The 12221-nt window shown below is 50.7% G+C and overlaps 7 protein-coding genes across 7 annotated transcripts; 4 read left to right on the forward strand and 3 right to left on the reverse strand.

Annotated features, from left to right (window-relative positions):
* Window positions 1–74: 74 nt before the first annotated feature.
* Window positions 75–2971, forward strand: BDV17DRAFT_281494 (Brix-domain-containing protein; the record flags this gene model as incomplete). Its single annotated transcript, XM_073760032.1, has 4 exons — window positions 75–307; window positions 367–1178; window positions 1526–1689; window positions 1925–2971. The coding sequence occupies 4 exons, from the start codon at window positions 75–77 to the stop codon at window positions 2969–2971; spliced, it is 2256 nt and encodes a 751-aa protein (XP_073616058.1).
* Window positions 2972–3025: 54 nt separating this feature from the next.
* Window positions 3026–4419, reverse strand: BDV17DRAFT_262142 (ketohexokinase). The gene is made up of 6 exons (XM_073757751.1): window positions 4355–4419; window positions 3876–4302; window positions 3621–3779; window positions 3498–3559; window positions 3328–3438; window positions 3026–3268 (listed from the first exon to the last, which is right to left on the reverse strand). Exons 1-6 carry the CDS (start codon window positions 4399–4401, stop codon window positions 3094–3096), a joined length of 981 nt encoding a protein of 326 aa, XP_073616059.1. The 5' UTR covers window positions 4402–4419; the 3' UTR covers window positions 3026–3093.
* Window positions 4420–4905: 486 nt separating this feature from the next.
* BDV17DRAFT_290877 (cytochrome P450) lies at window positions 4906–5524 on the reverse strand (the record flags this gene model as incomplete). The annotated part of the gene is made up of 3 exons (XM_073762004.1): window positions 4906–5042; window positions 5102–5359; window positions 5431–5524. 3 exons carry the CDS (start codon window positions 5522–5524, stop codon window positions 4906–4908), a joined length of 489 nt encoding a protein of 162 aa, XP_073616060.1.
* A 387-nt stretch (window positions 5525–5911) lies between these two features.
* Window positions 5912–6926, reverse strand: BDV17DRAFT_290878 (uncharacterized protein; the record flags this gene model as incomplete). Its single annotated transcript, XM_073762005.1, has 2 exons — window positions 5912–6695; window positions 6754–6926. 2 exons carry the CDS (start codon window positions 6924–6926, stop codon window positions 5912–5914), a joined length of 957 nt encoding a protein of 318 aa, XP_073616061.1.
* A 1035-nt stretch (window positions 6927–7961) lies between these two features.
* Window positions 7962–9195, forward strand: BDV17DRAFT_262145 (uncharacterized protein). The gene is made up of 2 exons (XM_073757752.1): window positions 7962–8373; window positions 8428–9195. The coding sequence occupies exons 1-2, from the start codon at window positions 8224–8226 to the stop codon at window positions 9109–9111; spliced, it is 834 nt and encodes a 277-aa protein (XP_073616062.1). The 5' UTR covers window positions 7962–8223; the 3' UTR covers window positions 9112–9195.
* Window positions 9196–9732: 537 nt separating this feature from the next.
* Window positions 9733–10350, forward strand: BDV17DRAFT_290880 (uncharacterized protein; the record flags this gene model as incomplete). Its single annotated transcript, XM_073762006.1, has 3 exons — window positions 9733–9843; window positions 9915–10242; window positions 10331–10350. The coding sequence occupies 3 exons, from the start codon at window positions 9733–9735 to the stop codon at window positions 10348–10350; spliced, it is 459 nt and encodes a 152-aa protein (XP_073616063.1).
* An 881-nt stretch (window positions 10351–11231) lies between these two features.
* Window positions 11232–12091, forward strand: BDV17DRAFT_290881 (uncharacterized protein; the record flags this gene model as incomplete). The annotated part of the gene is made up of 3 exons (XM_073762007.1): window positions 11232–11309; window positions 11433–11485; window positions 11554–12091. 3 exons carry the CDS (start codon window positions 11232–11234, stop codon window positions 12089–12091), a joined length of 669 nt encoding a protein of 222 aa, XP_073616064.1.
* Between the last annotated feature and the right edge of the window lie 130 nt (window positions 12092–12221).

Raw genomic sequence — 12221 nt, forward strand, 5'->3', positions numbered from 1 at the left:
AACTTTTTGATTTGCGTTTTTGCGGGATCAGAAACCAACTTCAACCTCGAATTTTTGTAAATTTTTGCTTCACAATGGCCTCCGTATACAAGACAGTATCGAAAAAGCAAGCTCGCGAACTTGCGAAGCAACAGGACTCGGATGATGAAGATGTTATGATGGAGGAAATGCTCGCCGACGCCGACGACACGAGCGATAGCTCCGACGAGGAGGAAAACACCGCAGAAACAGCAAAGAAGCAGCTTGCTTCTGGAATGATGCCCAAAACCCGTGTGCTCATGCTGACCTCACGAGGTGTTACCTCCCGGTATGTCAATGCGCATGAGTCGTGTGTTAGTGAGTAATAGCATACTAATTCTTGAAAAGCCACCGACATCTTCTCGCCGACATGACCTCTCTCCTCCCTCACACCCACAAGGAAAGCAAGTTGGACTCGCGCAAGAAGGCCGCTGGTTATAATTTGCTCCTGAACTCTCTCGCCGACCTCCACTCCTGCAACGTGATTTTCTTCCTTGAGGCCAAGAAGAACGGCCAAGACCTATACCTGTGGCTTTCACGGCCTCCGAACGGGCCCACGATCAAGTTTCACGTCAACAACCTGCACACGATGGCGGAGCTGAACACTGGTTTTGCCGGTAACTGTTTGAAGGGCGGTCGCGGGATTGTCGTTTTCGACCAGTCGTTTGACGAGCAGGGGCCCGTCATGAGCCAGCCGGGGAATGAGTACCGCGGGCTGATTAGGGAGATGCTTCGTAGTGTCTTTTGTGTACCGAAGCGTGGCGTCAAGGGTATGAAGCCGTTCATTGACCGGGTTATCGGAATTTACGGTGTCGACGGCAAGATTTGGATTCGCGTTTACGAAATTCGGGAGTCAGAAGGCGGAAACAAGAAGGATGGTGAGGAAGAGGCCGGCAAGCCCGCGCACAACCCCAAGGACGGCCCGGAGGTTACTCTCGTTGAAATCGGTCCTCGATTCGTTCTTACGCCTATTGTCATCCTGGAAGGTAGCTTCGGCGGCCCTGTCATTTACGAGAACAAGGAGTATGTCAGCCCGAACCAGGTCCGTCGCGATATCCGGGTTAGCAAGACCGCGCGGTACGCTAAGCGAAGGGATGTACAAACTGAGCGCCTGTCCAAACGGTCGAACTTGGAATTGGGACAGGGTGAGCGGAAGCCAGGTGCGCTGGACACCCGGCAACTTTTCGGATGATCTGCCATCTTTTCCAATTTCGCTTTTCCTTTCATGTACTCTTAGACTTGATATCCTGAAGGATGCATATGCGTGGGATTCTTGTTCATGGTCTTGTCAATGGCGTCTCGGTGTCATAAATAGTCAAAAGTTCTGAAGCTGCCCTATGAGCGTCACCTTGTGCATTACCTTCTCTCTGAATAACAACTTAGAACAACTTCGATGGAGATTCTTCCGGTTGTCTACTAGATACTCCGGCCAATGACGCTGCATACAATGGCGATGGTATGCAAGGCATCAATTAGATAAGCACCCTCGAAGCATAAATTACCCCAGGATCGTCTCCGGCTCCTGAACACCAACTCTCAGCCATCATGGCATCACCTCAATTATCCAGCCCCTTGTGGCTACAGAGAGCTCAGAACCGTCATTCTGAGATGATTTTTAGCACTGTCATCATGCCCAAGTCTCTTAACTCGTCGGATAGCCCCAAAGGCGGGGTCGCAACTTAGGAGTCATACATTGTTCGTGACGGCAGCTGGTTTACTACTCTAGTGAAGCTGCCCCCTAGTGAATATTTCAAGCAATTGAATTGCCCCAGGAAAATATCTCAGATCTCAAAGAACATACATATCAAAGGTAACTCGATTGTCAATGCCCACTCAATGCCACACTTTTGCTAACGTACACGGTCAAGAATATACAGCCATGTCCTTCCACTATCTAGCCACGGAGCTTCTGCTCCATATATTTCGCTCTTGCAACACCATATCCGACGCCATAAACCTTGCAGCAGCGTGTCGTCGATTCCACAACGTTTTCAACCGATCGAACAAGGTCCAGTTTCTCATGGACGTTGCGAAGATGGAGTTCGGCCCTGTCGATGATATCATCCAGATAGCGACACACAACACGAGCCAACCCGCTCACCTTTTCCGGATGGCGCCTCTTACAGAATCACTCCTGAGACAGGTCGTTCGGATAGGCAGAGCCGCTCAGAAATGGGAGACGATATACCCAGTGAAGAAGTGGAAGGTCGACTACGAGAACAGACGCTCGTTGAGCGACGAGGAGCGTTTCCGCTTGCGCCGTGCTATCTACCGGCTCTGGTTATATCATTGCGCATTTCATAGGCGGGAGTACGACCGGTACAGCCGTAGCCTACGGAACGTTGTCGTTGAGCGCGCCCAGCTCCTCCACAACTGGTCCACGAGTGAACTAGCCGAGATCGAGGACATGCGCCTCGTCATTGCCGACGTCGTTCAAAACCACATCTGCCCAAGCAACGGAACCATTCAGCGCAAATTCCGCAAGCGCTACCCAGAAAGCAATCACCAACTTCTCTTCAACGTCCACCTAAACTACCCTCCACAACACACTCTAACGCCCTATGGCTTCCACGATCCAGACGCCGACCCGGACCAATACATCCATGCCACCCACTCATTAACATTCACAAATTCCTCGTCTAAATATCGATCTCGTTTCCGCAACGACATATTCCACGAACCAGGCTCAGAAGGATGGGGCGACGAGATCCCGCATTACTACGTCGTGCAGGACATGATGAAGCTTGATCCGGCGCAAGTCCTATGGCTACGCGAAAATTGCCCGCTGAAGGATCAGGTCGAAACGTTTGTTCTCTCGCTTGGTGATTGGTTTAGGGACAATGGGGAGACGTTTGGGGACACGCTTGATTGGGTAATAAGGGAACGGGGAGAGGATATGGAGGAGTTTAGGGGGGCGATTGCGGAGAGGGAATTGGGTGTTGCGTGGGATTGATTTTTGTTTGCTTTTTCTACTCAGTTCAGATACATTTTATCACATGTAGAAGCTTGAGATTTGTGGATGATTTTCCTGGCTGGAATCTGAAGGTCTTACATACGGCTATTCAGATGGTAGCATCAGATGAAGTACGCTTCTAGAACTTGTCCAAGGTTATTAAATCCTTCCTGAGTGACTTTCGTCCCTGCAAGCCGATTCGCCATGCTCAGCTTCTGCGACAAGTCCCAGGTATCCCGCATGCAGGTTAATCCATACAGCATTCCGGCTATGAAGGTGTCACCCGCCCCAATCGTACTGATACTGTGTTAGCTCGATGATCTTACGCGACCTTGAAGTCTGACGTATTGACGTACTCGACAACCTGGAAACCCTCGGGCGTGTAAGCTGGGCTGTGCACAAAGTTCCCAGAACGATTTTCAAGGCCAGCAGCGCCGTCTCCGCCCCATGTGCAACAAAGTAGGGTCCTTTACATGGATATCGTATTAGCTCATATCGATAGTAGTTCGTCAAACGGGTCATTTACGTATTCTGCGCCAGAGATGCCTGCTTTCGTACACATTCTTCAGCGGAAGTGTATCCATTGGCCTGTATATCGTCAATATGCGAGAGAACCGAATAGGTACTGAGCTTCAGCTGAAGTGCTTACCTGGGCCCAACTCTTCGAATAGAACACTACATCAGCTTCCCTCGCAAGCTCCTGTAGCCCCTCTCTCCCTGGCTTCTCCACCTCTACACTGACTTTGACACTCGGATAGTGCGTTTGGAGATGTCGTATACACGCGAAAGTCACATCAGGTATGCGGCCCTGGATTACAAGTTCGTCGGCGTAAGCTTTAAACCCTTCCACCTTCATCGAAATCTCCAAAACGCTGATAAATAAGTTGGGCACAGATCAACAAACCTCAAAATGAAACCACCCCGCCCTCTCACCCAAACGCTCCACAATACTCACAAACTCATGCAGCGTCATCTCCGGCAACTCATTAAAGTTAACAATCGTCCTACTCCCCGACGCCAGACTCTTGATAATATAACTCGACGCTGGCTCCTGGAATTTCTCGCGGTAGATGCAGTGGGCCAGCGACACTGCGGGCCCAAATGCATCTCGTATCTCCCGTGATGCATTTGATGAGTGGGCTGGTAGGACGGCGATCAAGCTCAGGTTTGGCGGTGTCCTTGTTTCTGTTTCTGTTCCTGGTGGGCTTGGACTTGGGCTTTGTGCTATGAGCTGTTGCAGCACTTCAAGCGTGTTGGGGCAGTTGCCGCCTCGGCGGCGCGAGACGGTGCTTGCTCGGAGCTTGTCATCTTCGCCGGGGTAGTGTGGGGTTCTGGATGTTGTGAGTGTTTGATGGAGATGAGGAGGGGGAAGGGACGGCGTACGTTAGGATTGTGTCGACGTAGCACGCTCCTACTGCGACTAAAGACATGGTAATGGTGATTCTATGATTCCATTCGAAGCTTCGAGAAGTAGTTGTCGTCAAGTCAAGCACGGGAATATGTATGTCAGTCGGAGGAGGGGCCGCGGGCTCTGACTAAGGTGGCTGACCCACCATATATAGAACCTACTATATTCCCATCCTCGTACTAGATACTAGAGATTTTACATTTTGCAATGTCAAGTATGAAGTTTGTTGCGTTGGAGAAGACGATCCTAGACAGACTCGCTCCCCTCGAAGAACCTCGGAGAGAATCACCCGGCGCACAACGGCGCGGGATGCTGAGTGTGAACTTGGAAGTTAGGGCTGGCGACAAAAACGAGTACATATCTGGAACCTAATCCTCGCGGAGGTATAGATTGGTAGTACATATTTCGCATATAGAAACTTAGTCAAGAGCATCTCAGGGAGCTTCGCAAGATCCAAGATGTATATATCCGGAACATAGAGATATTGTGCGCCCCTCCTAACCTAGTACCAACTTGCAACCATCCTTTATCCGAAGTACCAACGTGACAGTCTGTTCTCGACGCCCGTCAATTCCACAACCTCTTCCGCTGGCAACTCAATCGTAGGGTATCTCTGAAGGATGCGCACAACGGTATAAGCCGCCTCGGTAAGCGCAAAGTCCACTGACCAAGGTTAGTCATATCCACATTCTTGCACTCGACTGATACCGAGAGCAGTTCACAACCCAAGCAATTTCTAGGCCTGCGGGTAAAGGGCAAATAGCTCCATTGCTGGCTGGTCGGGTCGTGGTTCATAGGTATGTCTTCATCCCAGCGCTCCGGGCGGAACAGTTCCGCATCCATCCCGTAGAGATCTGGGCGGGGGTGCATGGTATACACGCTGTATGCGACGGGGGTTCCTTTCGGGATGAGGACTGGGGCTTTTGATCGGCCGGTTGACAGCACGGTGGTGTTGACGGCTGTTCGGGTGTTCACTGGTACTGAAGGGGGTACAGACGGAGGGCTTATCCATTAGCGCAACGTTGTGCGAGCCTAAGTGTATCGAACTTACTCTCTTTCAGGACGCTCTGGAGGTAGTGCATCTTCCTCAGATCTGCTCGAGTGACATTTTCGTGTTGGCCGTTTAGCTCGGATATAGGTTGCATTTGATCCTGCGGTTATCTTGAGCAAGTGCTGAGGGTGGATTGCAATTCTCCCTTTTTGGATGAGGAGCAAAGTAGGAAACTGGCTAGACGCCCCAGGATGTAGATAGATGGTCAAGCGCAAGGAAGGCATGTTAGTAGATTGACCGGGTCTCTTTTCGACCACGGCGTTAGCCTAGAAATATCGAACGAGAGCAAAGCAGAAGGGCCACGAATGGAGACTCAATTTGTGTAGAATTATTGGTAGTCTGATGTGCGCCACAGTAGTTGGAAGTAGAAATCCCCAGAAGAGTGCAGCATAGGCACAGAACAAACTTCGAGCCAGTAGCCTCAAGATATATTACAAAGTAAACACCAACATGTCTACCAACACCGGTAGTACTGGGAAACTCAAGGGAACATTTCGTAGACGCTAGGAAATACAGATCCATTCTGGCCTGGGTAGGAACCACCATACGCCCGTTCCACAGTCCGAGTAGGGCCCGTTGGCGGCGGTCCAAAAGCCCACTTATCACTCGGAAGAGTGGAACCCGGATCTCGAACAGAGGATCTCCAAGCTTGATCTGTAGCTTTGGCTGCGGTCGTGGACGAATTGTCGCTACTTATGAATGTGGGGTTATTCGGAGGTGTTGGGGCTTGCGCCGGATGAGGCGGCAGATGTTCCTTTGGCCGTGCATCACTCGCTGCCTCCTTTAAAGGAGCTTGGGATTTATGCTTTGACTTCTTTTGCCTTTTATTCCCCCGAGTATGATTGAGAGCATTATCGTTGGGCGACGAAGCTGGGGCCGCGAAGTCTCCCGTGCTGCCTTGGTCGCGATGTAGAGGCTTGGGGCTCGGTTTTGGAGTGAAAAGCTGATCGCGGTCTTTGCGTGACTTCTTTGAGACGCCCCCTGTGGTGGAGGGAGGCGGTTCCGTCTGGGCACGTTTCTTTGCTGGACGCTGTGAAGGGGTCAAAACGTTGGAGATAGGTGGAGTGGGTTCGACGCCGCGTCGTTCTGATGGTTGAGGCGAAGGTGTGTTTGGACTAGGAGCGGATGTGTGAAGAGCCGGCTCATCGACTACCATGAAGTTACTGTCCTCTGCAGTACCGGCCTGCTCATGTTCCTCAAGCTGGCGGTCATGCCGGTCTTCCATAACCTCCGTGGCCATCTGTCGGAGTTCTCTGAAGCGTCGTCTAGATATGTGTTAGATGAGGCACTTCACTTCCATTGTAGGTCTTGAGGCTCACGTACCTTAGAGTCTCGACAGAGTAAGTCTCGCTTCCCAAAGTATCCGCAAGTTGCTTGAAATTCAGACTGCGAATGTTCAATTGGGAGAAGATCGCAAGAAGCATGTACTTGTCTCGTCGATGGTCCCAAAATACCGCAGCACGGCGGAGCTTGGACGGAGGGCGTGCTCTTGCCATGTTGCGTGTGAGCCACAGAGTTTGTCGAGGGGAGAAAAGCGTTCAAAGGAGATAGAATAAGAACGTCTAGTATAAGCCCGGAGGGAGGAAGAGGTTGAGTGAGGCTTCGCGTCTTATATCTGATGCTGTCCCTCGTTATGCGCCGCGGTGCTACGCGTAGCGACACTGTGATACGCAGTAGGCATCTCAGGAGCGTAGAATGAGATGAAAAGAATAGGTTTAGCTGGTTGCTTCGGCCTCATAGAGCTCATAGTCGGAGGGGTTCCGCCTCGGGTGTTCCATTGGCAAGTCTCTGAAGGCCCAGAACGGGGGACAGGAACAAAATCGGCTCATCCCGACAAGAACTGAGAGTGAGGTGAGCGAGGCCTAGGAATGTGTAAGAGGATCTGGATGGATCCAAGTTGTTGTGAAGTGTTCGTCCACTAGTACGGGGAGCGTTTGGCGGAGAGAGACATTGTGGGCAGTTGCAGTGGCCTGCATTTGCCGTCGCCAGACCATGTAAGACATTCAGCCCAGTTCTTTCTGGTAACAACTTTTTAGATGCTACAGATGTGGAGGGACACGTTTTTAATGATGTAATTAATTCATCCTGACTTCGTGGCTGGGTAGCAATGAACATCTCCTGACCCCTAGCGATCATAACGGCAGGCCTGGGGTTGTGTAGTCTTTGTTATTGACAACCATGACATTACCCTCCGGTACTTTCTCTGCCTTCAAAAATGTTTTCATGTAAACGCCTGCATTACTACATGGCTGAAACGTGTCTGGCAGGTGATTGGCAGCATTTCAGGGCAAGTTACCCCACGTGACATAATTGCAGGTTCTGGCTTCATGCAAAGAGGAATCCTCTGGAAGAAAAATTTATTCCATGCCATACAGTTCATGGTCCCACATCTTATCTGCTGTAGAAAGCCTGCAGACGTGGCGGGCCTGCGTCAAAAAGCTGTGGACCTTTTGCGCTGATATCTCAGAGCGCATATGCAGCCTGCCGTCCTTTCAGTCTGACTGCCAGCACCACCATCTGAGGAGGAAAATGATTAATTCAAATGTTCCCCCTTGGAGAACGAAGAGAATGTGCAGGTTCCAGATTTTTCTTTGTCATTGTCGATGGCGTCTGCAATTGACAAACCTTTCATCCAGGAGTAACCATCGCAGAGGAAGGAAGCATATATAGAGAGGCGTGCACTTAATTGGGACTTCTCATTCTCATTTTCCCGCATCTACATTCATCAAGCCGCCCCAACACAACCCTCTCTCATCATCCCATCAACTTTGGTTCGCTAACCTGAAGCGCACCATGTCTCCGGTGAGCGATTCCTGCTCGACTCCTTCTGGGAAGGAATCTTTTGCCCCAACTTCATCATCCAGACGCAGCAAGACCATGCCAACCGATGGCCCAGCAGCCAAGTTCCTCTACGCCATCATCAAGCAACTCGATCTCAAAGGCGTGAGTAACTACCTTGGCAATTTCCCGCTGTCTCCCCTGCTCATAGCAACGCAGGTCGACTGGCCTCTCGTCGCATCGCAGCTCGACATCTCCAACGGTCACGCCGCCCGTATGCGCTACCACCGCTTCCGCAACCAAATGGAAGGCATCAACCCCACGCAGCGAAAGCGAACGGTGAACAACAAAACCTCATCCAAATCGAGCAAGAACCCTCTCAAGGCAGGTCTTCAGAGAGCGAGAACACCCGAGCCCACATCGCCGATCAAGAACGAGCCATGTCCGAGCAGCCACAGTCCCTACGGCGCGAACCCTCCGAATCCGTTTATAAAAAACAAGCAATCCTATGAATCGACTAACTTCAGCTCGTTCGTCAAGACTGAGCAGCCTTACATGCAACATACCCCACGTCTCTCTCAGATTCAGCAGTATGCATCGCCGATGGCCCCCGCTTCATACCTACACTCATACTCCTCTGCGTTCATGCCGGCGACCCCCGCTCCGTACGATCAAATGAACCTTGCACCCGAATTGCGAATAAGCTCATACATACCCTCATCCATGCCTCCCTACCCGCCAGTCCCAGAGACCTTTACACATCAATACCCCTCGTCGGTCGCTTGGACACCTGTTAAGGTTGAACCGCGAGCTTCGCCGGTGGAACAAAAGGATTATATAGAGATTGCGCACGCTCGGGTGAAAGATGAGGCCATGGGAGACTCTATGTTCCACACCGGATAGACAGAGACTTTGCCATTGACCGTGGTTCACGGGCACCGGGATGTTGTGTTGGGTGATTTGCTTCTGTTCTTGGTCTGTTGGAGTATCATTATTGGAGGATGTTTATAGATCACATTTTTGTTTGTTCTGATTTATCGTGACTTAATAGACAATAGATGAGAATCGTCCAGACGGTACGCTTTTCAGAATCAGTATAGAAGTATCTGCAATGAAGACAATATTTTAGATACAGAGCAGGGTAGCCATAACGATAAAAGCAGTTCAGGCTGAGTTTCCAGCTAACTTAGATTGCTCTCAATATTCACTCAAAGGACAATGACTCAAGGGGCCAGTGTGAATCATTTCCACTATTGTCTTTAAATCACTTGAGTCTGACATTAAGAACACTTTAAACTAACTCGAATTCCCTCTTTCTGTCTTTAGGCAGACCTTGTGTTCTTCCCTCTTCTCCGCTCTCTCCTCTTCTCCCTTTCCTGAAACTCTCTCCATCTTCTTCCTTCTCCCTCTCCCACCATAACTCGCATCCTCCTGCCCCCAAACATTCTTGCCATACCGAAAAAACATCCACAAACTCGTTGACTACACTTTCTATCTACACTCTCAATATCTACCTTCGAGATCATGTCTGCCAACGCAAACAGCAACACTACTTCCACCAACAACTCCGATGACCTCCCCGCCAAGGACATTCGCTTCGGCTTCGAATGCCTTCGAAACATCAGGGATGGGAAGGTAAGCCACAAAACTGACGATATCCGTCCCAGACGTACAGTGAAGCCAGAAAGCTAACATATACCTAATAGGTCGACTTGGCCGGCGTCATGCAGGCGCTCAATTACACGAACATTAAATCCGTCGCCAACCGCTTCAACGCACTGAAGAAGCAGTACGACTTCAGTGGTCTTGAGAGTACCTCTGTCAATGCTCCAGCCAATGCTACTCCCTCCAAGCGCAAGGCTGCCGCTACTGAAACCGACGGCGCGGCTCCCGCCAAACGTGGCCCGGGTAGACCCCCCAAGAAAGCTAGAGGCAAGGCCGCGAAGGCTGTGAAGTCTGAGCCCGCGGACAACACTGATGATAACGATGGCGAGCGCGAAGACACTGGCCCCGATTTCCAGGCCAAGGTCGAAGGTATGTTCCTGGCTTGATACCCTGCTCTACTTGTCCGTTCTGTGTTGGGCCACTGGGAACAAGACCACGATACTAACGCTTGAGATAGTATCCAACGAAGAAGTTTAGGCAGTGTTACTCGTACTTGAAAGCGCGTTGTGGGTGTGTATAATCTACCCCTCTGGCTTTATCCCGACAGAGAGCTAATCTACGACCCCAGGTCATTTTACTATTGCCGGTTGTGTTTGATCCAGAACTTGGGAGATCCAGACGGGGTTTGGAAGATGAGGATCAATGTCACACATCAGGAAGGATATTGAGAACAGACATGGAGTTGGATCTGGTCTATTTGATACAGGCGAAATATACTCAAGCCTCGATGATCAGCAAAAAGAAGACCACATAGGAGAATTTGAATGGGATTTATCTGCTAGCAGCCTTTTAGTCAGACTGTAGCTTTCTGGCCGGTAACGACATAGACACCTATATCACAGGAGCAGTAAGACCTCAAACAGCTCACTGTTATCATATCCTGAACGACCAATGGCAACTTCTCGTGAAGAAGGAAACCCATACAGACCTTCCGCCTAAAAAAAGTACAACATACCGGTCAGTCCGTCCATTCACCTCATCCCATCACCATCACCCTCACTCACAATAACTCCCTGAACAAAAGAGAAACAAACAGAAATAGCTCACTTGGCACTTCCATCTTCCTCAACCTTCCTTTGGACGCCTTTCCCTGTGTTCTACCCCTCAGATTCCCCCTCCACCTTAACCCACCCTTTGTCTTCTCTCACTTCTGCTCTCAACTCACCATCCGCAAAACTCTCCTCCCAGCTACAAATACTTCTTCACCAGCATCTACCTCCAATCTTCCTTCGTCTCCTCTACTACATACGCTTCAAGCCACTGACTCACGTACTGCCTGAGTCTCTGTCCAATACTTCATTCCAAATCATCTCTCTACACTACCTTAGCCTCATCACAACAAACACAACACCACCAGAATGTCGAAAGTGTCCCTCTCAAGCGACGACCACGTCGCTCTCCTCCTGAGCTGCATCAGCAACAAGGAGAATGGAAAGGTAAGCTGGCCAGCCCTCTCCCTGCTCCTCCCTCATCTGCACCGGCCAGACCGTTGTGTGGTCATCCGGACTACTCCTACCCATCAAGCTACAAGCTAAAGCTAACACCGATCTCATTATCAGATCGACTTTGAAGCGGTTGCAAAAGAATGCAACATTAAGACTTCGGGCGCTGCGTATGTACTTATGCATACCCGACTCTTCCTCCCTGATCCTATTTGTATCTAACATGCCTACCCACCAGCTCAAAGCGCTACTCCCGCCTCATAACCGCCCACAAAGCCGCCAAAGCCGCCAAAGCCGAAGGTGTAGGCGGCGACAACAGCTCAGCCGAAGCAGGACAGAGCAACACGACTACGCCAACTGCTAGTCCCGCAAAGAACCCCCGAAAGCGCAAAGCCCCCGCGAGCTCTCCTGCTACTGGCACGAATGGTGACGGCGCAGCTGCATCACCCGTTAGGAAGAGCCAGGCTCGCGCGGCGAAGAGCAAGTCTGTGCCGATTAAGGAGGAGAGTGGGTCTGAGGTTGAGGAGGAAGGAGATGAGGGTCTTGTTGCTGTCAAGGAGGAGAAGGGGGAGGATGATGATGATATGATGCAGGGTGTTGCTGCTGCCGCGGATGGTGATGGTGATGGTGATGGTGATGGTCATAAGGAGAAGGAGAAGGATAGCGGTGACGCTGACGCTGACGGCCAGGTCAAATTCAAGAGCGAGCACGAGAACGTGAACAAGAATGAGAGCAGGAACATCGGTGGGGACGAGGATGATGATGAATATGCGTAGGGATCTCGGAAGGGCCTTTAGGTTTACTTAGGAGGCCTGCGTGAGGATCGGGAATTTGATGCAGCCAAGGGAGACTTGATTTGATCTGACTTGGACTTGGCGATGCGATGAGATTTCCTTTTGTTTTCTT

The sequence above is a fragment of the Aspergillus undulatus genome, assembly GCF_047715775.1.
Source record: "Aspergillus undulatus strain CBS 261.88 unplaced genomic scaffold BDV17scaffold_21, whole genome shotgun sequence".
Classification (NCBI taxonomy): domain Eukaryota; kingdom Fungi; phylum Ascomycota; class Eurotiomycetes; order Eurotiales; family Aspergillaceae; genus Aspergillus; species Aspergillus undulatus.

Coding starts and splice junctions, on each gene's coding strand:
- BDV17DRAFT_262142 (XM_073757751.1), bottom strand. CDS start 4,401: ATGTCTTTAGTCGCAGTAGGAGCGTGCTACGTCGACACAATCCTAAC. Junction 3,780..3,875: donor CGGGGTGGTTTCATTTTGAG/GTTTGTTGATCT, acceptor CTTGTAATCCAG/GGCCGCATACCTGATGTGAC. Junction 3,269..3,327: donor GAGGGTTTCCAGGTTGTCGA/GTACGTCAATAC, acceptor ACACAGTATCAG/TACGATTGGGGCGGGTGACA.
- BDV17DRAFT_262145 (XM_073757752.1), top strand. CDS start 8,224: ATGTCTCCGGTGAGCGATTCCTGCTCGACTCCTTCTGGGAAGGAATCT. Junction 8,374..8,427: donor AGCAACTCGATCTCAAAGGC/GTGAGTAACTAC, acceptor ATAGCAACGCAG/GTCGACTGGCCTCTCGTCGC.